The following is a 13,751-nucleotide window of genomic DNA, read 5'->3' on the forward strand; positions in this document are numbered from 1 at the left end:
TTCTCTCCAAATTGAGTTGCTAGTATATGTATCACGTATTCCGACATTAATCTAACATTTTCAAAGTACAATGTACACGATTTTGTCTCTGAGGTTTGTACTCAAGTCTTAAAAGGAATGGTGCGTGTTATTTGTACTGTTTTAAAGCGTATCTTGGTGACAGATTGATAGGATTGTAAGAGGTGTCAAGCAATAAAGGTAAATTAATATTGTGTTGTGTGCGTGTGTCTAGAAAGAGAAACAGTAAAAGAACCTTAACTCCAACGTGCAGTTCGTGTCCTCAGTCAATTGATGAAAAAGAACAAGTAACTCGTGCTGTAGTTTCTTTATTTGAGACACTGTCTGACTGCAGTTAAAAATATAAGATTTTTAAAGAGATTCACTCTTATTCTTATAAGCGTATATCTATCACACTCTCTTTCAATCAAAGCTTTTGTACCAAAAATACTTATATTTTGACAATACTCAATATTAACATAGTTAACAACCACTGTATATCAACAAGTATTTTTTTCAAGCCTCATCTCAAAATCCTTTTCAAGAAATGGAATTCTAAAGCACTAAAAGAACATATTTCAAAATAATAATTACTGTTCCCTTTGAGCTAAGCAAACACTGCTTTTTCTTTGTAGAAAACGATGCCATACGAACTAGCGGAACGAACTAGCGAATGGATATTGATATAAGGCTTGACTCCAACATTCATGAAAGACTCAACGTGCAACCAGATTATATCATGTATACTTATTTTTCAAAAGCATGGCTATTGCACTTATATATATGCATTATATACACAGTAATGCATGGATACTTCTCAGCACAATTATGTCGTAGCTGCAGAACAAAAAAAGTTATTTTCAAAAGGGACATCAAAGAATGCGGTGTTTAAACAAGCACAGAATGATTTGGAATAATAGATGAACACAAAATGTAAGCACAAAGATTTGAAAATTACATTATATCATATATATATATATATATATATATATATATATATATATATATGAAGTAACATTATTTGCGTCCTCAATATTGGAATTTCAACAACAAAAAAATAAAATGCAAAGCATATTGGATAAAAGATACGTTAAAATCAAGTTATCCTGCATATACAGGTATAACCAAAATCATAATAATGATATCTAAAGCACCTTTCTGCCATAGTGTGTACAATATTCTATAGCTAAAATTTAACAGTAGTAAAAATAACATATTTCATTATCCTAAATGTAATTTTAGCACTCCAGTAAGTCATTAACACTTAATTATTATGTCCTTAAAGTTATTTGGAATAATAAATGCACATATTCAAACACTGAAAATACAATTTTAAAATATATTTCAAAAGCTTTAAAAATAACCTTTAAAATATATAATAACAAATGAAAGGATGGAATAACTTCACAAGAAGTTGTCATTGGAGAGAAACTGTGTAAACTTGCGTGTCGAACTGTTTAAATATTATCTTTTAAAAACCTTTTTTTTTAATTCAAAAAGGTCCGTTCTTCAGAAATAAATTGCCAGCTACTTGTTATTTAATGTTTTGAAAATATTACGGACATTTATATTTAAGAACATAAAAAATCTTATCACAGTTTTTAACAACTACAAATATTAACAAATTATTTCAACATTTTTGTTTGCGGTACATTGTCACAAAGACATGTTATCAACATATTTCGTAAATTACATCACGTCCTTTTCAAACTTCAGTAGTCCAATAGTCGGTTCATATGTCCCCGCTAAATAGTAAACGTCTGTTTCCTTTGTTACCAGATTATCAGGTCTCTGTGTTTTCCTGTATTCCGTGTAAGATAATACTTCACATTTGTGAGAAATTGTTTGAACATCATTTTCATCAATATGTGGAGACTGAAACAAAGCACCCTGAAAGCAAGATAGGAAAGTGAATTCGTATTGTACCTTAATTTCTGATTTTTCTGGTTTGTTGGACATGCAGTTTGATTCGTCACTTATAACGTTAATAATTTTATGTATCAGGTAAATGAATAATACGAATAAGAAGAAGAGAAACCAACACAAAACAAAGAAAAAAAAAAAAGAAAAAATCATAATAAAAACAAACCAACCAACCAACCCCCCAAAAACACAAATTTAAGTGCCATACCTTCATGTCGTGTAGTTTCTTTCCACCTCTGGTTTCCTCTGGGTGGTAGAACCATTTGACCTTGACCACCATTTGTCCTCCCCATGCCTCCCACATGCTATCTATTCTGCCCACATATGGCAAATGAGGACGTCCGGTGGATAGAAACACTGCGCAATCCCCAACCTGAATGGTAATACGAACTTTGAAGATGGGATTGTAAATGATATATATCTTACAATACCATGTTAAAAGTTTGGAATTATATCTTGGTTATATTTTGGAAAATGAAAATACACTATAGATATATCATTATCTTTAAACTTTTGTCCCTCGAAAAATAAAAATCGTCAGCTTTTAATAAACATAATTAATTTTATTATTATCAAATACCATACATTACAAGTAAAGTATTTTAGGCTTTGAATGCTTCTACTCACGGATATATGCTCTTTGTTCCTGATAATAGATCGGTAGAATTCCTTCTTTGCCTTCCCTTTTAATCCAGGTCTTTTTGTACTTTTTCCAGACCATTCCCAGAGTTGTCGAGCAGGTATAAATGCTGCAAGTATCACCAAAGAACCGATACCTTAACAACATTGTATAATTACACAAAGTATATCATTTATGATTTTTCTACCTAAATACTACAAGTCAGTTCAATAAACAGAAAGGTTGGCTATTGAGGAAAACACAGTTCAAAGGAGAATAAGATAAATGTAGTTAAGTCATATGAGAAAACAGACCTTTAAGCAACAATAACTATATCATAGCTGGTAAGTTTGATTACTGTGTTATATTTTTTTGAGCTTCTGACGTAATACAAGTTATGTGTTCCGTTAAAGAATGTGCACATACGAGGAGGCGAAGCTAGTGATACACTGTAGCTTGTATTAGGAGACAGACGGGCAAATACAAGAAAGCACTGTAAGCCAGCTAGGTCACATTGAAGTCGTACCTGCCGCCTTTGGCTCAATTGTACTAGATCTATTCAAGTTGTTGAATGGAGTACATATTGTTCTACCTCTTTCTGTGTCATCAACCGAATTTACATCTTGAGAATGCGTAGATTGTTCCATTTTTACGTCACTTCCGCCTTTTCGAGACAATGAAGGGGTTGACTTGTAAAAAGGTTTTTTATCGAGAGAAGACGCCTTCTTCAAATTTCCCAGACTGTGATAAAACTTATTTTTACCTTGTTCTTGGTTACTTTTAGCTGAATCCTTTGACTTTTCCTTCTTGGATTTGTTCGTTTTGTTTTTCTCAGTTTTTCTATCTTCACTACTATTTGATTGAGAAACATTCTTTTGATTGCTGTTGGCAGATGGTGAAAACACGTCATTTATGTCGTCATCAAGTCCGCAAACATCAATATCACAGTCTTCTTCATCCTTTCTGTCAGGCTTTGGCTTTGGGGGTCGACCAGGGCCCCGTTTCTGAGCTGGTTTTGAGTCCATGCTCTCAGATCTTTCAGATAACTTTGTGGATGATTCAACACTTTCAGATGTGGTGTGTCTTCTACGCTTACCAATAAGCAACAGAGGGTTAGGGTCATAAGCTGCAATATAATGAAAGAAAACGTTATCGAATGTTCGTGTTGATTTAAATTTGAAACTTTGTGTATATGTGGGGGATGCACAAACACCATATTCAAATCATAGATAATCAAGGATTACAAAGGTCACCTCGACAAATATAATCTACAAGTAAAGCAAACTCTTAGACCAAATGAATGTTCTGGTAATGTGAATCCGTATATTGCAACATCCATGTAAAATTGGTCTAGATAGGAATTAAAGGTACCTAGGAATGAATCTACTACAAAAATTTTTAATCTTGCCAATCATCTTTAAAATGTCCCTTGATGCCAGGGATTTAACAGCCTATTTTGGGAAACGCCATTTTTAGGGAATTGGAAAAAAAATTATCGGCTTTTTGATGAAATTGGGAAAAATAAAAAATCTTGCTTACATCATGTATTCAGGTGTAATACATTTAACATTTCTGCATGAACTCTAATTTGGGCACCCAAATTAACAGACAAGTAAATATTTTCCAACTTCAACATTCAAGATCAATTACGAAACAATAGACTAATGAACCTAAATTTAACCCCAATGAGTATCAAGTATTTTAAATTATACAACTTAGGATAGTACATGTGTGTATGAGATTCCAATTTAGGTCATTATAATATATTTCTGGAGATTATAAACATCCTGCAAAAAATTATACTAAGTACACATTTTCTCAAAGTCCCATTTTAATATATAATAATGCATTGCAGATATATTTTTCCATCTGAAATAATGCCTACAGTTCTTACCATTCACTCATAGATCAATTGAGTAGGTGGAAATATCTTAATAAATCTATATTATTACACAACATTACACCATTTTCAGAAAAACGGAGGAAATTCGGATTAAAAGTCGGCGATGTTTACAGTGTTTTAAACAATAGCTTTTCTAAATGAGATCAATAGAGGAAAATTACAGACAATCTGACAATTTTACTTAGTTTTTCCAAGATAATTAAATATAAAAGCATTGTTCACCAATTGGGAAAAAATACTGCCAAATTGGGAAAAATTGAAATCTGGTAGTATCCCTAGCTGCACCATCCATGTAAGTTTGGTTGTAATAGGGCTTGGGAATGGAGTTGCTCCAAAATCTTCAACCAGGATGTTGACGCTCACACCTTCGCCTGGGATATAGCATTAAATCATCTCGATTTCGTCGATGCGAGATAAAAATAACTTAAACCTTTTCATCAGATTTATGCATGTGTCATTCAATTACAAATTCCCAGTAACATTGATTATCCAACACTCTATTAATTATCAGGTAATGAAATATTTCGCATTTAAAGACCGTTCAACTACGGAACTCTTGCTTACTCTTGCTAAAGTACTATAATTTACATAATCCTTAACCTTTTCAATAACCTTCCTTCCCAACAAGACTTAAAAGTTTCTGGCATGGTTAACTCAAAAAAAAAAAAAATTATATAAAAAAGAAATTCGAATATTACTATAAACCAATGCAACGTAATATCATGTTAAAAAAATTAATCTTTCCTTTAGGGACCTTTTAGATGTCACAGGGTATCAAATACTAATTGAAAAAAGGGTATAGGTGGGTGTTTTAGTACTTTCCCTTTATGTACTCAAAGACAACTTGGACCATGGTTAATTATTTTCCCTCTCTGTACTTACAGACAACTGGGAAATCACGTGGCAGCATTCGGATGTGATCAAGTGGTATTCTCCCTGAATCTCCATCATCAAACTCGACATTAATGCTGGATTTATCAGAGTGAGGATTGGGACTAGCTGTTCAAACACAGAAAAAAGGACAACGGTGAATAATTTATCATTTTCAACTCGGTAACAAAAATTACATTAGATATGTACTATCTCACTTCTCAGAAAATCAAAATTAACGCAGATTTTTGTGAATATACTTCAATTTTTTTTTTTGCGTTAATTACCTCGTAAATTGGAAGGGAGACTTTACAATACAACCTTGAAATAACAACAACGTGTTGCATTCATGTTTTTTTTATACTATTTATAATTTCATCACACAAAACAGACAGCACGTATTTTATTTTTATCCCATCATTGATCAGTACAATAACTAAATATTCTTTAAGTTTTACATCGAACGAAAAACAAACCATGGGGGTCTGACTGTTTTTATAATCTATAAAAATAGAATCTTTCAAAATAAAAACCAATAAAGATCGAAGTGTTATTATTAAAAGATTTATATCACCACTCATATGAGCTTTTAATGTGTAAATTAGAAACTAAATATATTTTTCTTTGTGCTTAGTTTATGCAATTCTTTTGTAAATATTTATATAATTTATTTCGTATTCATTGTTATGAAGAATGCTACAAATGACAAAATTGATAAATTTATAGGCATTATGAACAATAAACTAAGAAACATTTTTCGAAATACCTTGTTTTGACTCACTTTATTTTTTACACACAAAAACAGCACATTCAGAATCTTTCTTCCTTTTTTTCATGGTTACTCCAAAGTATTCTTCATAATTAATTTAAACTTTAAAAATAATCGTTTCCAAGAATTACCGAACTCGATCTAGCATTATGGGATTCCAACAATTTTTATACCTTAACAATGTTAACTTTTCCAGAATCTCTGGTCCATATCTTTACCTATCCACGATTTGTTTTGTTTACTGGATTTATGAGATAGATCACTGTTCGTTATCTTCAGTTTTTACTACATGTTGCTACAATATAGCTTTGTTAAATTATAACATATTCATAAATTTTTAATTGTAATCATCCGGTCACGGTAGCCTAGTGTAGGGCGTTCGCTTCGTGATAGGGGAGTCCGGGTTCGATTCTCGTTCGCTGAGCCGTGTCAAACCTAAGGTAACATAGGAAATGACTGTTCCTTCGCCAAACACCCTGCATTAGAAGTCAAAGTCACGGGTCTTTTGGATGAGACCTTAAAATCCGAGGTCCCGTGTTACGGTAAGCGATGACCCTCAGTGCCGAGTATAGGTCTGAATTTGAAGCCCTTCACCAGCACACGGTGAAGTTTCAGTTTGAGTGAAAAATTCTCGAATGGGACGTTTAACAACATACAATCAGTCAATCAATCAATTGTAATCACCGTTAACTATTTACAAACTTTCTGCATTTTAACCAAAGTTATTTTTACATACCTTTTGCAATAGTGCCTGGGTAAAGACAACTAAACTGCTGGCTCCAGTATGCACAGATTCTGGTTCCTTCTTTAAGAACCTTTGAGGACTGAGGCCTTACATCTAAAATCTAAAGTGACAAAAGTATAAATGAGAAAAAAATGACTATGAAAAATTCTTTTCACAGAGTAAATAAATTAATAAATTAATATTAATTATCCTTATATAGTCGATAAAATTTCAGATTAGGATCTATTATACATAATAATAATCTTTTTGGAATTTGGCAACAATTTATTGCTGTTAAAAGTGGAAATCTCTCTCTCTCTCTCTATAATTGACAATTGACTTACCACTTCCTTTAGCATTTCTTCTTGTGAGTAAATATAAGGTCGATTTCCCCGTGCATTATCCACAACAACACCGTAAACGTCTGGTGGACGAATCGCTTTAACAGCTCCTTCGTAGAATAAACCATCTTTGAAAACCAGGACTCTTAATCCATCAACCAACTCATCTTTATCTATGGTACACGTTTTAGGCTCTGAATGTAAATACGTATTACTTACTTGGAGTTGACTTTATACATGTATACCTTCAAATGTGACTGTGATGAATTTGAATATTAAATACGAAACTTTAATTAAAACAATTTTCAATTATTAATCTCAAAGGTTATTTTTATATTTATAATGAAACTTATATAACGATATACATATACTGTATGGGTTCATTTAAAAGCCGAAACATTCAATACCCAACAACATAGTTTTATTTGTCTTGTTTAATAAATAATGCACATATCAAACACTCTGGATGTTTTCGTGTAGTTACAGAATACAGATGCAATTAAATGTACAAATTTTATTATTTAAGAATGATATGAGTTGGTGAAGTATGTCTGGGATCTTCAAGATATACGGAAATACCTATCGACTTCACGTCAAATGAAGATGCCAATATTTTCTTTACCTGGAGTGTGGGGGCGATCTCGGAGCACGCTGAGTGGTATATTGTCTGCATCACTCTCGCTCTCACTACTGCTGTCGGAGTCGATAAAAGCCTTCGATTTTGGCTGCTTTTTGTGTGGTGGTCTCCTCTGCAATAAGAGAAAAATTATCTTTTGTTTTCCTAAAGCTCTAAGAGATTAAAAGACCCTTTGGGGGAAACAACTTTTTTTTAAAAAAATATTTTTGGTCAGGATTTTCTTTCTAAATGCACCTGTACTATGTGCTTTCTTGTTATTTACAATATGCATATAAACATTGTTCAACAAACATAGTATTTGTTTTGACAAGCCACATCAAATCATGACAATTACAGATGTTTAAAAAAAATGATACTAGCATTAATTGCAGGAAGGAATCTAAACTACAAGTAATTACTTCTATCTTGTCTGTATTCTTCTGAAACTTCTTTGAGTACTTTTTCTTGACTTTGTCAGTCAACTCTTTGATACTTTTAGCCTTTTGTAATTTAGCCTGATTGCAGTGAGGTTTTGTCACTTTTGTCACTGTAGATGCCGTCTGTGGCTGATTTGCTGATTTGCTTTGCTGTGTTGTGGATGACGTTAAGTTTGGCGATGGCTGCGGGCTGGGATCACTCAAGAAGATGCGCTCACTTCGCCTTCGTAACCACTCCTCATCTAGATATATAGGTTTCATCGTTTCCTGGTTTTCCATCTAAAAGGGATAGGGTAATTTTCTAGGAATTCATATCACACAGTAGAGATAAAGATTGATTTTTCTTTCTCAGAATCACCTGTTATTTTTCTGTTCATCAGAGAAATTACGTATAAATGTGAAAGGTGAGGATAACGAACAGTGAACAATGTATTGTAGTTTACATTTTTTTAACAATGCTATTTCAACTCAAATGAATACATTGAATTTAAATTTTAACTTTGGAGTTGAATACATTCTTTATTTTCGCCATTTTTCTCTAAATATATACAATTTTTCTCTTCCATGTATAAGGGAATACAACTCCGGCAAACTGATATTTAGGAAGAGGAAAGGCATCCATAGTTAAAAACTAAACAGGTTATATATATATATATATATATATATATATATACTCAATTATCATACCTTTATCTTTCTGTCTTTTTCAAAATTCTGAAGTTGGTACAGTCTGAAATTCTTGGCCGTCTTTGCAACAATTGTTTCTACCACAGAAAAGAATATATGATTATGTTGTTTGTTCGGATGCAGAAGTTCAAAGCTTAAAATAAGTACTGTCAATTTACCTCAAGACCAGCTTAGTTAAACTTTCTCTGTCTGTGGTCATATTCTAAGTAATTAAGTATTAAGTGTAGTTCAATTTTTTCTTTGCTTTACTGTGAAATCATAAATGTTCGTAGAAGTTAAATTTTCGTTGTTTTCGTGGAAGGAGGAGACCCCCGAATTTATATCCACCACGAAATGTCCTTTTTTTTTTTTTTTTTACATATATTAAAAATCAACAATTCTTCATCTACGAAATCAAATTCCCATGAACCCATATTTTTTCCTCAAACCACAAAAATTTGACCCCATGAAAATATGTGAATTTGCCATCATCTAGCAGGTCTGGATATTTTAGGTAAAATCGATGAAAAAAATATATTTTGCTAAACAACTGGCAATCATTGTGATAAATAAATTTTTCCACCGAAATTTCAGCTTTCAGTGTGGAATGATAGTTTGATTCAATTTCGATTGAGCTTTGATTGAGCTTAATCAATTTCAATTTTTCACACACACACATACAAACACACCTGTCCCATTTTCTGACTGATCTGGGGTACATTTTCTGGGTCTTCCAGGCTTCCTTTTTTTATTTCCACTGTTTGAAGGAGTTTCGCTCTTGCTCGTTTTCTCGGAATCTGAAAGGCAATATCAATTCGACTTTTATTACAGCCTTTTTTCATTCATTATCGGAAGGACTTGATAATCCACAATGAGGAAATTGTAGATTTTAATGGCCAACGATCGTTAATAAATTTGATGTGATATTTGGAGCGTGGTTGACAATATTGATATTAAGTAATTTGATATACAGCATCAGTTGTTTTTAACAATAAACATTTCAGGAGAAAGCTTGACGTGTCACAGATGTTAATGAATAAAATATCTGACATAATTTAATCAATAAAAAAGAAAATGAACCAATCTCCTTTTGTTTTTACAACTGGAATTTCATGATGGGCTTTTATTTTTCTTTCCATATATATACTTATATCTTTTCATGTATTCTGAATTAAAATTCCCCTCATAATATTTCATGATGCATTAATTTGACATATTACATAACATGCAAAACATAAAGGCCCTTTTCCTTCCACGCTGGTGATTCAGACGCGTCTGCAGTGTTCATGTACATCTTATTTATCTTACTTAATCACTGCGACACGGAACTCTATGGAGAAATATTTTTCGTCTGTACTTTTCATTTCGGATGGATTATTCATTCTTTTATTATCATCATTGTCATAATTATTGATTATTTCTTTTACTGGATGGGTAAACATATGCCTTTATGATGAATGAGTCTACATTAACACTTGAAGGAAAAAAAAGAATGGATATGACAAATGTAACCTGATTCAACTTTTTACACGGTGTCACAAAAATGTAATATATAAAATATATTCAAAAATGATATTTTTGGTGGGCATATTTTATTATTCTAAAATTAAAATCTCACCAACAAAAAAAGATATTGTCTTATTTTAAAATTTTAGCCTGTATTATGTAGTGTAATATTTGGTCTTATGCTGTGATTGTATCTTAAAAGGGACCACGTTTGGCAAGTAGCAGTCGATACCTACATATTTCAAAGTCGAAAGTCCGATCGGCAGAGATTCGAACTCATGAATAACCAGTCAATAAAGGGAAGAGAAAGTCAAATACCTTTAATGATTAGTAATAACGTTTATTTTTAACTATATAAAAGGTGATACTACCTTTAATGTCAGTGTTAGTAGAAACATGCGGTTTAGTAAGTGCAGACAAGGACTCAAAATCTACAGTTGTTTTGCTCTCCAAAACGTTTGGAATATCATGCTCAGTCTTACACAGACTTAATCGATCTTCCAACCCCTCTTTGCTTTCGTCTTCATGTTTATCAACCAATCTCTCCTTATCTTCGCGTCTGCTTTCAGCCCGATCTTCATGCTTCTCTTCGCGCCTTTTCTTATCCTTCTGTTTCTTATGTGATGTTTGCGAGTTCTCGTGCAAATCTCGAAAAGACGATCGTTCCTGCTCTCGTTGGTGGCAGACGGCATAGTTTGCAAGCATTGACAGTCCATCCTGGTACTTGTATCTGTGTTTATCTTCTATAAACAATAGTTTTATTTTAATGAAATTTTTTAGTACTTCTAAGATTGATGTTCATCTTATATGAAACCTTTAATATAGAATTCTTACTTTCATGGGAGTGTGAACTTGATTTCTTGATCTTCTTAAACATCTTCATCGCAGATCCAAATAAATTATCTAAGTAAATTTAAAGTAATGCAAAATCTTAATATGCCATCAAAGCTGCATCATGAATGAATTTTTTTTAAAAAATACATTCAATACTTACGTTTCTGAAATGATTTCTTTGTCGATTTTAGTTTCGATTCTTCCGATTTAGAATGTTTTCTTTTCACTAAAATGAGAAGAAATACATGGAAAAAATATTAAATAAATACTAGAAATTAAATAACTGCAATATATAACAAATACATCTGCATGGATTTAAACAAATAAAAAGAGGAAAAAGAAATTTACCCTTGAAGTCCAGTGGCTTTTCTGTAGATGTGGAAAATCCAGTCTTCCCAAAGTGAAAATGATTATCTGAAAAAATATTGAGACATTTTTTACTTTTTTATATCATTCAGCTTGATACAAAAAACGTTTCTAAAAAAGTATTTAAAAATGTCTAATTTGTTTATTTGTGAATTAGACCGTTAAATGACGATTTGAATTAATTCTACTGACAAGAAAATGAACTGTTGTTAAGGTCGTGTATAATATGATTTTACAGTATGAGGAAGGATGCATAGCAATGCGTAATTAAGAGAACAAGATCTGTTTAAGGAAGCACGTACCCTGGTTCTCGCTGGCGTGACCGCCAGATGTGCTGCCTTTCCGTTTCATAGTAAAGCCAGATTGAGTCTTAAAAAGTGCTGCCATAGCGTTAGCCTTCAGCTTTTTGCTAAGTGGCATCTAAAATAGAGTTTTAATTAACCTACGTAAGCCTCATCTCATGAAATGGATTTTCACAACACTTTTATCACGCGTTGTCATCAAATTGTACAGCTGATTAAATGCAATATTATCATAATATATTCCATATCACAACAGTTTTTGTCATTTTTGGATAGAGATTTTCACTTTATCTTCTTCTTGGTTGTCATACTTACCCCAAATCCTCCACCCGTTTTTCTAAACACCCTATCTACTAACTCCTCGGCTTGTTTCTTCTTCTTTACGGGCGGTTCTTTCCCCTTAGTCTTGTCACCAGAGCTGCAATAAAGTGATTTTTTCTCTTGATGACTGTGAAATATATATAATGTTACGTTCTCTTCTAAATATATATGTTATTTTCAAAATAAATTTTTGGCTGAGAATGTACGTAAAGGACGTTTCAAGTGAAATTTTTTCATTATGCTTCTTTCTATTAAAATAGAATACTTCATCATAATAAAAGTGGTGAAATTCACATGTATTGCGACGTTGTTTGTAGATTTTGGAAAATAATTGATTAAATAATTATTTATTAGCAAACAAGGCCAAAGGAAACCACTTTTAGCACTCTCAAGGATAAAACGGAACAAAATTAACATTAGCCTTCACTTTACATATCACCAGCTTTGTCGTTTCCACTTATTTCAAAACAATTGCTTGTTCAGAACTTGCAAACAAAGCCACTAGGCAATGTACCTTTTTGCTTTTTATGAAAAAGGGATGGGCTGTTATCGGATTGCTCAGATGAATAAATGAAAAGTAACAAAAATGGTCCATTAGCCGACTTCAGTTTCTAATTTTGCGTAACTAATTCCAGAAATCTTTTAATCTTAAAATCACCATTAACTATACTCGAAATGCTCTGTTGTATATTCTGTAGGGGTACAACTAATGATCAAACTCTCCATAAAGCTTAGAGATCGGTTGACATTTCTCATGGAAATTGCAAAGTTTACGTAATCAATTCCAAGAAAAAGTAAATAATGGTTGAGAAGATAAGAGATTGAACTATGTACTGACTTGGTGTTATCCTGGGGAGATCCGGTAGTATTTTGTCTCTTTCTCGGCCGTCCTGGTCCCCGCTGCTTGTCACTGTAATCAATAACATGTCATTTTGAATTTCTTTCCAAATATAATGAAGAGGATTATTTGGAGCCTTAAGATTAGCCGTTTTGCACAAAACTAGAGTTCTTATATAGAAAAGGTGAAACATATTCATAAAACCCTACTTGAATTAAAATAATTGAAGGTAAAAAAAAAAAAAACTCTCATATTTTTCATGAAATAAACTAATGTTGTTGTTTTTTTTTTTAATCAAAAAAAAATATATCAGTCTTGGAACAATGTAAAATTCACATTTAAAGTTTTCTTATAATGAATTTACTATTTAAAGTTTTCTTATGATTAATTTACTGTATAAATGATAGAATGCCTTGGAATTAAGAGAGGAGTTTTATCACTGTGATTTTCATGTATCTGTTTTCCACTTAAACAAGGATTACATAATCAACATAAATTTTGCGACGTACTCGACACGTTCCTTTTCTTTGTCGTTTTTCTTTGGTTGTAGTTTTGCATACAACTTTTGTTTTTCTTTGTAGAGCCTTTGAAGTTCTGCCAGACGAATTCTCATATCTAGTTCTATGGCGTTAATTTCTTCGTCTCCTATTTCAAGAAAAGAACCCAGATCTGTTTCTTTGAGTTGTAATGTGTGTGACACAGTAGAACCGATGCTAATG

At 32.3% G+C, this 13,751-nt stretch overlaps 1 protein-coding gene across 6 annotated transcripts in view; it reads right to left on the reverse strand.

Annotated features, from left to right (window-relative positions):
• Positions 1–310: 310 nt before the first annotated feature.
• Positions 311–13,751, reverse strand: part of LOC133190416 (uncharacterized) — a 46,330-nt gene continuing 32,889 nt past the window's right edge. For 2 of the 6 annotated variants that reach the window (XM_061326039.1, XM_061326036.1), the window contains exons 14-32: positions 13,542–13,701; positions 13,033–13,104; positions 12,189–12,291; positions 11,874–11,991; positions 11,554–11,619; positions 11,366–11,431; positions 11,206–11,274; positions 10,743–11,114; positions 9,555–9,662; positions 8,887–8,963; positions 8,182–8,478; positions 7,769–7,895; positions 7,150–7,340; positions 6,818–6,926; positions 5,325–5,441; positions 3,066–3,665; positions 2,548–2,669; positions 2,129–2,293; positions 311–1,887 (exon numbers count right to left, since the gene is read on the reverse strand). In XM_061326039.1, coding sequence (XP_061182023.1) covers positions 1,687–1,887; positions 2,129–2,293; positions 2,548–2,669; positions 3,066–3,665; positions 5,325–5,441; positions 6,818–6,926; positions 7,150–7,340; positions 7,769–7,895; positions 8,182–8,478; positions 8,887–8,963; positions 9,555–9,662; positions 10,743–11,114; positions 11,206–11,274; positions 11,366–11,431; positions 11,554–11,619; positions 11,874–11,991; positions 12,189–12,291; positions 13,033–13,104; positions 13,542–13,701 — 3,140 coding nt within the window. In that variant the 3' untranslated portion in view covers positions 311–1,686. The remainder of the gene's footprint in view (positions 1,888–2,128; positions 2,294–2,547; positions 2,670–3,065; positions 3,666–5,324; positions 5,442–6,817; positions 6,927–7,149; positions 7,341–7,768; positions 7,896–8,181; positions 8,479–8,886; positions 8,964–9,554; positions 9,663–10,742; positions 11,115–11,205; positions 11,275–11,365; positions 11,432–11,553; positions 11,620–11,873; positions 11,992–12,188; positions 12,292–13,032; positions 13,105–13,541; positions 13,702–13,751) is intronic. The other 4 variants (XM_061326037.1, XM_061326042.1, XM_061326040.1 and 1 more) reach the window with 4 other exon arrangements.

The sequence above is a fragment of the Saccostrea echinata genome, unplaced genomic scaffold (genome assembly GCF_033153115.1).
Source record: "Saccostrea echinata isolate AGI-Se365-2 ecotype Australia unplaced genomic scaffold, CSIRO_AGI_Sech_v1 ptg000022l, whole genome shotgun sequence".
In the NCBI taxonomy this organism is placed as follows: domain Eukaryota; kingdom Metazoa; phylum Mollusca; class Bivalvia; order Ostreida; family Ostreidae; genus Saccostrea; species Saccostrea echinata.